This window comes from Callorhinus ursinus, unplaced genomic scaffold, assembly GCF_003265705.2.
Source record: "Callorhinus ursinus isolate GAN/ISIS: 27379988/994484 unplaced genomic scaffold, GSC_fseal_2.0 scaffold6, whole genome shotgun sequence".
Classification (NCBI taxonomy): Eukaryota; Metazoa; Chordata; class Mammalia; order Carnivora; family Otariidae; genus Callorhinus; species Callorhinus ursinus.
Genome location: NW_027397068.1, coordinates 79171381 through 79181920, shown reverse-complemented (window position 1 = coordinate 79181920; position 10540 = coordinate 79171381). Strand labels below are relative to the sequence as shown.

At 57.5% G+C, this 10540-nt stretch overlaps 1 protein-coding gene across 2 annotated transcripts in view; it reads right to left on the bottom strand.

The window, feature by feature from the left end:
- Positions 1 to 10540, bottom strand: part of KIF25 (kinesin family member 25) — a 50454-nt gene that overhangs the window by 34078 nt on the left and 5836 nt on the right. Inside the window, exons 3-6 of one of the 2 annotated variants that reach the window (XM_073893519.1) lie at positions 7245 to 7367; positions 5382 to 5541; positions 4515 to 4618; positions 1367 to 1455 (exon numbers count right to left, since the gene is read on the bottom strand). In XM_073893519.1, coding sequence (XP_073749620.1) covers positions 1367 to 1455; positions 4515 to 4618; positions 5382 to 5541; positions 7245 to 7367 — 476 coding nt within the window. The remainder of the gene's footprint in view (positions 1 to 1366; positions 1456 to 4514; positions 4619 to 5381; positions 5542 to 7244; positions 7368 to 10540) is intronic. The other variant, XM_073893520.1, reaches the window with a different exon arrangement.

Sequence of the window (10540 nt, the reverse complement as noted above, 5' to 3'; positions counted from 1 at the left end):
TCCTTCCCTCCCTCCTTCCTTCCTTCCCTCCTTCCCTCCTTCCTTCCTTCCTTCCCTCCTTCCTTCCTTCCTTCCCTCCTTCCCTCCTTCCTTCCTTCCTTCCTTCCCTCCTTCCTTCCTTCCCTCCTTCCCTCCTTCCTTCCTTCCTTCCTCCTTCCTTCCTTCCTTTGCAAGAGAGAGCGAGCCAGCATGCAGGGTGAGGGGAAGGGGCAGAGGCGGAGGGAGAAAGAATCTCAAGTAGACTTTGTGCTGAGCAGGGAGCCCAATGTGGGGCTCGATCCCAGGACCCTGAGATCGTGACCTGAGCCGAAATCAGGAGTTGGCCGCTTAACTGACTGAAGCCCCCCAGGCGCCCCAAAACTCTTCGACACTCCTATTTCTGCGGAGCCCTCCTTTTGTTTCCTTTTGTTTCCCTTTCTGGTCCTCCCCACTGGTCCTCCCCACTGGTCCCCTCCTTGCCTCTGGCTCGGTCTCTGCGCCTCACACCTCTTGTAGCAACGTCTTTGATTTTCTCCCCGTTCCTCAGTTTCCCCTCTCCTCCTTCCTTTTCACGTTCTCTGGAAATGTTTTCTCTCACGCCCCTGCTTTATTCCATACTCCCTGTGCACCGTGGCAGTGATACAGCATCTCTACCCCGAGTCTCGGGGGCGACTGACGGACAAGAAACCTTACGGCACAGTCTCCACGGGAACCTGGAGCCAACTTGCAGGGCAGAGGTGCGTGCCTGCCGGCCGCAGAGCAACCGAGGAGACTGACCTAAGGGAAGCAGGGGCTAGCGTGCGGCATTGCGTGGGTCGGAGGGACCGGAATGTGGAATCTATTCCACAAGCAATGGGGCGGAACTTTCCATGCGGCTTTGTTTCATTCGGGGAAGAAGGGAAAGTCCTATTGAGTATGGTTTTCAAGTAAACAGCCAACTAAAACCATTTCTGATAATTCTGTGTTATTCAGTAATACCATCAAAACTCTAAGTCACAAATACCAGCCGTGTCAACACTAGTGACCTTCTCGCACCCCTGAGGGGTCTCCAGAGTAAACAAAGAAGGACGCCCCTCCCCTATGATGGACTAACATACAGAGAAAGGACCAGCCAGAGCTTGGCCCTGCCAGTCGCTGAAAGAAGCCTGACCCCATCGGGCAGCAGAACCCCTATGACACACACGGAGCTCGCTCAGAAATTCTGGCCACGTTCAAGCCACATTCCACCACTCAGCTCCTTCCAGAAAACAACCCTCACCCAGAGCATGAGAAATCCTGCTTTGGGGCCAGGGGTAGGAACACAGGAGGCCCAGGAAATGGCCGCCCTTTCTTTTTCCTTAAAACAGACACACGCATGCACGCACACCCCAGTGCAAAAGCAAATTACCTGTCCTGTGAGGCTGGATCATCAAACTCCTTGTCGAACGGCAACAGAGGACGGATCCGACAGTGAACTCTGATGTTCCCGTTCAGCTCCTACAACCAGAGAGTTTGCACCCATGAGTGGAGGCACTGTTTCCTCGGAGAATGCGCCCCGTACCGTTTCCCAGGACGTGAGCCTTGGATTGCCCACCCACACCCCGGCTTCCGAACGAGTCCCCATGAAGGAACACTGCCGGTCGGTGCTCCTTTACAGCTTTTCAAAATCCCCATGTAAATGTGTTCACTTGGCAAATGATCATCGTGTGGTGAGAAGTATCAAGAAAACACCTCTCAAAGGCCACCTGCATATCCAATTTGTGAGGCATTTGAGGGGAAGTTTTTGAAACCTGGTACTTCTGCTACTTTTCCAGACCCTGCAAAGCGTTCGTCTGAATCGGGGCAGGCTGTGATATCGCGGAGACCAAAACAAAGGGGGGGAAGGACACACTGGACGGTCCGGTAACAGCTCCTCACGTGCCCGCCGGAGGAAGGGCGCTGCAGTCGGAGATGGGTCCGCTTGGCGGGAGCACGTCATCGGGCACGTCCGTGCTCAGACGCCGCGATCCACGCGGGGTCCGCCAGCGCCCGGGGGACGCTGGCTCCGCACCCACCGCTCTCCCTGGCACCGTGCCGGCCTCGTTTGCCCTCCGGTCCTTGCACAACCTTGGGACCATAACGAAGACCTCTGTGCCTCCTCCACAGGACAGCACGTCAGAAACACAAACTCTGGCGCCGTGTCGTCCGGAAACCACCCTTCCCCACTCACTCCCACCAGCCCCCGGGGCGCGTGGCTGCCTCCGCATTCCCCAAATGGCTAAAGCAGCAGAGTCTGTCCTTTTCGCTTCCGAAGTGCCGCAACCAGAATGAGAACTCATCTCCAGCGGCTTCTGACGTTCTGATATTCTTCTGTCCCTGCAGCCGAGCAACCACTAGCTTACTTGGCAGCCCCGGACACGAACGACCTATTCCGTGCTTGGGATCATCTAAAACCAGGAATTCTGCATCCACCTGAAGGGAGCCAGCCGCTCCTCCCCAGCCCCCCAGATGAGAGACGACGCATCCGTGGGGAAGCACGGGAATTGGCATGGCTGCGGCTCTGCCAGAATCCATTCCGTGGGAGAATATGTGGCCTTGGGAACCAAGCCACACCGTATCACAAGACAGCAAAGACCACGCGGAAGGAGGGGGAGGGCCAGGCCAGAGAAACTGGGAGACGGCAGGTGAAGGGCAGTGTCAGGTGACCTAAGAGGTGGCTGCATCCGTGAGAGAAGAAGCGTCACCCACAGAAAGGGACGGCCACCTCCACTCCACGCGCACCAGGGCATCCATCGGCACAGCCCGGTGTGGTCCGAGGAGCCTGGGGTGAGGGACCAGGTCCCCAGACTGAGCCTGCTGCAGTCCGAGCTCCTGTGGCAGGGAGAGGGACTCCTGCTAACAACCATGACGACGATGATGGTGCTGTGAGTTCCAACACGTTTTTCGATTTAAAAACTGATCTTAGCTCACAAGCCGATGCTGTTGCATGTGGTCACCTGTCCTTGCGCACCTCTCCCAGGCACCTGCTCTTGGCCCATTTCCTCAGCAGCCGGCACCTGCATACTTGGCATTCCATAGCCTATTTGCTCTGCTGGAGCCTAGTGCTCTAGCCTGTGGAAATATTTTGGGATACTCTTTGCCATTCAATGTGTTTGCTATAAATCCCTTTCAAATTCATATCCTCAAATACAATAATATGCTTTTCTGTCTCCATCATGTCAGTAAGAATTAGGATCCAGAGAGTCTGGACAGAGCCCAGAGGACGTCCCTACACAGCTCCTCTCCTGGCTGTCATCTGGGCCCAGGTCCCTGGCTGGGCGGGCCTGCCCCTCCCTCACTGCGCCGCCTCCAACAGACGCCCAACACCTGGGGTGGGGGGAGCTGGCCTGTGAAGGGTGGCTCACAGCTCTTATGCTGATGGTCTGCTCATTAATACTTCATGTCATACTTTTGCAAATGCCTGGCTGAAGACCAGATACTCTACACCTCTCCTCTTTTCTTGATGTGATACCTGGAAAGGACAAGGACACTATCATTCTCAAACACTCCTGCTGGTTCCAAGAGCAACTCGTTTTCCCTCTAAGTGTTCAGAAACCGTTCTCTGGCGATCCGTTCTGAATTGTACCATGGACTCACAGCTGGTTGATTCAACAAGTCGTGAAGCACAGCTGCTTCTACTTCCTGAACATGAAGTAGGTGACGCACACCCGCTGATTTAGGAGCCGTCCATGTGTCTTCCAGGGCACAGAACACGGCAGCCAGAGCACCAAGCCTAGTCCCCCCCTGGACCTGGTTCCGGCCCGAGGGCCCACCTGGCCCCTTCGAACCCAGGGCGATGCTGCTGTCGAGACCAGGTAGGAACATGCACGGAGGCGCTTACAGAGTGCCTGGTCTGCAGGAAGCGCACAGAACCCGAACCACATGGGGAGACAGCCGAGTGGACAAGGAGAGCCACTCCTAACCTTTGGGGGAGCCGGAGCCCGGGGAGTTCCCACAGCACAGGCTCAGTGGGACTGTGAGCCGGCGCGGGCTCCAGCACACCAGCAATTCTCTCAGGAGCAAAGTTCATCCAACAAACCATCAACTCGGGCCTCATCGTGTGCAGGAATGGAAACCTGAGTCTTCACACCTCCTGGGCCTCAGGCCTCACACTGCTTAAGAGAAGAAGGTGAGCCATCCTTGGTGTCCTGCTGACGGCGGAAGAAAGCTGGAGCCGGGCTGGCCAGGGAGGCTGAGCTCTGAGGATCCCGGCTCACGCATTCCGGGTGTGCCCTCCGCAGACCCCTGAGCACACGCGTTCCCCTGCCCGGCCCCCACCCTCACGCTCGGCCAGGTGTCTCACTCCCCACCTACAGGCCTCAGGGGCTGATCCCGTCCCACCCCACCCTGCTGCGGCTCAGCCCCAAGGCCTCTGTGCCCGCGGGGCCACAGCTCCCTTAGGGCCACGCCTCCGCTGACCACGCCTCCCTGTTGGCCACACCTCCCTCGGCTGTCCACCCAGACCCCCACCCCTACCTTTCATAGAGGTCACCTTTCCCACCACCCTTCTCGGAACTGGAACCGTGAATGGAGCTCACCACCAAACAATTGTGAAGCATCTTCCTCTTCTGCTTCTCCAGCTCATACCGCGCGCTTACTTCCTGCAAGGACCGCTCCAGGTGACCCGCCTTCGACTGCCAGGCTGCGGGGACAATTTTACCCCAGGCGTGAGTGAGGTTTTCAGGAGAGGATCTTCATACCACTCCCCGTGACCTGCCCTACCTGCAGGAGACTTTCGCGTCCTGAGGGAAATTCACGGCTCTTCCCCCTCTTCTCCCAGCTCTCTGTAAAGCACGCCTCTTTGTCAGAGGCACACTATTGCCCATTAGATAGCCATGCTGTCCCCTTTCCTGGAGCACGTGGCACGGAGGACCGCAGGCGCACATGCACATGCGCACCTGTCACATGGCCGGAGACCCTGCAGGAGGGTCCCTGAGCGGAACCCACCCAAGGAGCATGCCTTCATTCCTACGGTGCTTCTGGGGTGAGGACTTACAGCCCTGCGGCCAAGGCACCTTGCTCCCCGGGCTGTAAGTCTGGTAGGTGATGAGAACACCCCCGTCTCCACCCAGTAGTGACCGAGCCTGAGAAAGGGCTGAATGGACAGAAGGGACCATCACACCACACTTCAGGGACATGACACGGGAGGCTCAGCAGGGACACAGCCCCAGCGCAGGGCCGGCATCAGAGAGAGCCTCTCACCGTCCCCAGAGGACAGGGACCTCCCTGAGGGGTGCAGCCACCGGGACTGTGGCCCCACGACGGCCAGCTCGTGTCTTGGGATTTGCTCGTGTCTGCACCCAGGCGGGGGCACAAAGCCACAGCAGATGCCAACTCCAGTCCCTGGCAGTCCTCTGTGTCTGCACAACGGGCTGGGCTGCCTCTGGGCTAGGGCCTCAGCTTACCCAGCAGAGCCTCGTGGCAGAGCTGTGCCCTCTGGACGGCCTCCACCGCTGCGGAAAGACCATCCTGCAGGTGCTCCCGGCAAGTTCTGAAAACCTCCAGAGAAGAGGCTCGCAGCGCCTTCATGTCTTGCTTCAGGTTCTGGACCACAAGAACACACAACTGAGATGATGTTATTGATCACATCGCACCATATGGAGTAGTCACATAAGCGTCTACAAAATAAGAACACAGCCACATGGATGACACAACCACGCACGAATCTCCCATGAACTAAAGCCACTTAGAGCTTAAGTTCGTAAACGTTAGAGAAAGGACAGCTTTCTGTCCGCTGCGGACTTCCTCGTGAGGCCGACAGGGCCCCAGTCGCCACCCTCCGCACGCAGGAACAGGGCTCTGGTCTCTTGTCCCGACCGGCCTCGGGGCCACACCGTCCTGAGCACACAGCCAGAGCCATGATGGCCCCTGTGCGCATGTGACCCATGTCCAGGTGCACCTGCGAGAGCGTTTAGAGAACTCGGGACAATGGAGCCGATAGGCGGTATCCCCCACGTCAGGGGCTCTTCCCTTCTGGGACACTGTTTGGCACCAGTAGACAAGGGGCCCAGAAGGAAGGAGCTGACGTCCTGTGGTCTGACATCTAGCAAGCGAATCATGAAACCCCAGCTGATCTGAGATACATGTCCTTGGATTCTCAAGTCTTTCTTTTCTGTAAAACGGAGACCGTTTCCATATGTTTCGGAAACATTCTGATAAAATGTCCATACGGAATTGAATTACAGTATCTTTCGTACATGGGATGCAGATAAAGTTCCACACTTCCGTCAGAGATGGACCCCTTCCACTGAGCTGTACGAGGACAAAGGATTAATCCTCCGTAAATCGATTCTACACACACTCCCACAGGTCGTGGGGAGGAAAAACAAGCCTCTCAGGGCAGACTAATCATGTTTACAGATGGCGTTTTTGCTGTTGTCATAATGATCTTTTTTTTTTTCGCTCTAATTTCTGCCCCGGTCACATTGTTTGTAACAAAAGGTGAACAATGCTCCTAATCACACGATCGTATAAAAATACCCCAGCACCATGTGGCCCTGGAGCACTGCCAGGTGTGCTAGAGCCACAGCCACGCTGCTTCCGACTTTTCTTTCCAGATGGCCCAGCAGGTCACCAGGACCTGCTCCCCTGTGACCGCGGTGGCATGCATCCTGGTTAACGTGACCTGCATAAAGCCGTTTTCTACCATTTGACACTGGAATAAAGAAGAGGACTACCCTGCCCCCCAGTGTAGTGGGAGCAGAGCTGTGTCACACAGCCTGTCCACGGCCACACAGAGCTTCTCCCTCCCGTGTGGGCTCAGGACCCCAGGCCTCCTGTTCAGCAGGTGCCGCAAAGGAGGCAGAGCTCCTGACGTGTGCGCCAGCGAGACACATCACAAGCGCAGGAATGCTTCTCCTGTCTAATAAAGAAGGCCATGTGGGCAGGGGGCCTGGGGGGCTCAGTCGGTTGGGCGTCTGCCTTCAGCTCGGTCATGATCCCAGGGTCCTGGGATCGAGCCCCACGTCGTCGGGCTCCCTGCTCCGCGGGGATTCTGCTTCTCCCTCTGCCCCTCCCCTGCTGGAGCTGTCTCTCTCTCTGAAAAATAAATAATTAAAAAAAAAAAAAAAAAAGAAGGCCACATGGGTCAACTGTGCTGGAAGATCCACTACTGCTAACCGAGGAGCTTTGCTTCCTTACATCAGGCTCCTTGTAACCCCTTAAGCGTAGGTCCGTCCTCACGGGCATAAGGTCCACAGTCTCACCAGGAAACCAGCGCTGTGAGTTACGGACACGAGCGTCTGCCGTGTAAATAGAGCTGCTCCTACCTGAACTTGGCAGCGGAGCTGGGGTGTGGCCGGGGCTGTGCTTCTCTGCGGCGGGTCCCGCTCTCGGCACTGGGAGCAGAGCCGGGTGGCCGTGCTGTCCCCCTTTCCAGTCATTCCTTGGTACTGTTGTGGAGAAGAGAATAAAAGACCAAAGTCTCAATACCTCGGAGCAGGTGCGCTTTCTCTGAGGGGAGACTATTCACTCATTGTCCGCTGAGCCCCACCTGCATGCAGGGCCCGCGCGGCCAGGGGAGCGCGGCGGCATGGAGTTGGGGGCGCAGGGGTGGGGCGGCCCAGGGATGGGGGCGTGGGGGGGCATGGGGACGGGGTTGCAGGTAGGGCCATATGGACGGGGGGTGCATGGTGGCCGAGGCTGAAGGCATCTACATGTGGCAGGTGCTTAAGGGCCCAGGTTGTCTGGCCGATGCAACAATGGGGAGAACAGTGAAGGGTACAGGGGGTGACGGGGAGGCCGTGGGCCTCGTCAATAATAGGGTCACTGCCTGGGTGTTTTCTTCAGGGCAAAGCCAAGCCAGCCGAGATTTTCAGGACAGATACTTGTTTAGGATGATGGCTCTGGGAGCTTTTGGGGGAGAAGGATGGAGCGAAGGGGGCTGAGTCAGGACACATTCAGGGACAACTTTGGCACATCTGGGAGATGACACAGTGGGAGACAGGGGCCACTGCAGCTCCCAGGTCCCTGGCCTGCGTGGCCGGCTGCAGAGGAGCCATAACTCAGGTCCCAAGGAAAAGGTGATGTGTTTGGGTTTTTGTTTTGTTTTGGTTTGTTCTCCACGGTGTTTGCGTGTCGATGCTTTCATGCTGTGTCGTTGAAGCTCGTAAATAACGGCAAATGGTCTCCCCCTCCACACGCAGCTGTGCCTTCCCATTCGGTGAAAACACGCGGCTGAATAACAGCCGTGCGTGGCATCATTGCCACGGCTGCTCAGTAAGACCGATTTACCATGAACTGACCGCATATCCTAACATGAAGGTGCACAGCTCCGAAGCCGCAGGGCGCATGTGCTCACTTCATGAGCAGGAACCGGCTTCTCTTCGGGAGGAGCACAGAGGCGGAGGACGCAGGCCTCTCCGCATGGTGGGGTCAGCGTGGGACACACTGGCCACCGACGCAGGAACCTGCAGTGAGGAGGAGGCCTGACGGGTGCGGGGCTCCCCCGAGTGTCTGCGCCTGACTGAGGACAGCATGGAGAGTGGCAGGGATGCCGGCCACGGAGACGGGCAAGCCTGGGACAGGAGCGGCTGCGGAGGCCAGGCCAGGGCGTGGGGTGAAGCACCCTGAGCACTGGCACTGCCTGAGCATCGGGGGCCAGGGGGCCCCGCCTGGCTGCCACACGTGAGTTTCTGGGTGTTTGTTCCTCACTACGCTTCCTCTACAGCAGGGAACAGAGGCGAGGCTGCCGTCAGCTGGGCAGGGCTGGCCCCCCTCCGTGCCGGGCAGGAAGCCTGCCCCATAGACCCATGGCTCCGCACACTGTGGCCCACCCCACTGCCGCCGCACCCACGACTGTGGGACAGTCCTTATCTCACAGAGGTGAGCTCGAAGGAACACGACCCGGAGGTTCAAGGCCCTGCTCCTGGCTGACAGTCATGCAGGCCTGGGTCGCGCCTCTGGTGACAGGAAATAAAATAAACCAGCTAGCAATTTCATGTAATTAGGCTCATTTGCTCAGGAGCTTCGGACTGAATTCCACTCAATACCTTGAAAGTAGGAAAGTACCATGATGGTAAATGAATTCCGTCAAAACTATCCGACGAGGGAGCAGTGGAGGGGATCGAGAGTTCTGTGAACTTTGAGCAGCATTCCATTCCCTTCTTTCATTGGTGCTGCAGGACCAGAGCGGTCCGCTAAATGCCAGACAGGAGAGAGGAGGCGTGTTCGTGCCTCGTGGGCCGGGCCTGCCTGAATGGCCAGGGGTCCGCGCTGTCCCAACGCAGCTGAGCTCGCACTCCTCCACCCCCGGCGCCAAGGCTTCACGCCGGCTCACGTTGTTGTCGAAACCAGCGTCTTCCCTAGACTCCAAACCGTGAGGCTGGGTGTTTTCTTTCAGTCAAAGCTTTTGACTGTAATGTTCATGAAGCCACATCAAGCAAATTCTTTCTGAGCCAGGACCAGGATGGACGCCCGAGCTACAGTGAACGGGACACAGAGGCGGCAGGTGGGAAGCGTCCGCTGGTGAGGATGGGGAATCTAGTACTTCCTGATGGGAAACCTTCACACGTAGGAGAATCTACACAACAGGGAAGCTCAGGAGAACCCGCTCATCCGCGGGATGATAAAGACGACAGAGAACATGCGGCGCAGCGCGTGCCGGGAGCCGCGTGGGCACGGACTTGTAGACGGACTAGAGCTCGGGGACATCATGCGGTTCACTACCTCCACCCCTTGGGAGGCTAAAGACAAAACTGAAGCAAAATGAAGGTCCTCAACTCAGAAGGCTCAGATTCTCTCTGGGAAAAAAAAATAATGTACATATAAATATCCAGACCTGTATTCTGAAGTCTCTGGGACTGACTGTAGGTCCAACAGGAATTCAGAGGGAAATGAAGCAGAGTGACCGAGTCCAGCACACGGGACGTGGGGCTGCCTGGCTTCCGGGGCCGGGCTGGTTTGGGAGAAACGGGCAGAGAGCCGCGGGCATCCAGGGAGAGTGGGCAGCAAAGCTGCATAAGCATGAGCACACGGTTCTGGGGAGGCGCTTGGACGCGCTCTGGGAGAGATACCGGAACAGGGACAGTGTCCGCAGGTTGGAGGACCCGCGGCGGAGCTGTGACCAGCCACTCTGCACAGAGAGGACAGAGGCCGGCGGACGGCAGCTCTTGGCAGAGCCCTGCAGGCCACCCGGCTCCATCCCAGGCACACGGGTGGGCGGGAGGCTTGGGCCCCAGAATGAAGATGTTCTGCTTCATAATCATCAAAAATGACTTAGAGGGACTTAGCATACAAATGCCAAAAATGTTACAGGCTTGTATAACTGACAGCTATGCCTAATGATCTTAAATGTGAAAGAAAATGTTTTTAAATTCATCTTGAGGATGTTCGGAAACACCACTAGAGCTTTGCGGCAGAGCTCACGGACGGAGGGTGGTGAGCTCCGCGATCCCACTGGCTCTGTGCCTCTAGCCCTGCAGCAGGTTGGGGCAGGACCACGGCGCGCCGGCTGGCCGTCGGCTCCGGGGTTCCTGCGGCTGACCCAGACACCTGCCACACCCGCCGCCGGCCCGTCCGTGCCCCTCGGAAGCGCTGTGGGAAGGTTCTGGGGCAACGCAGGGGA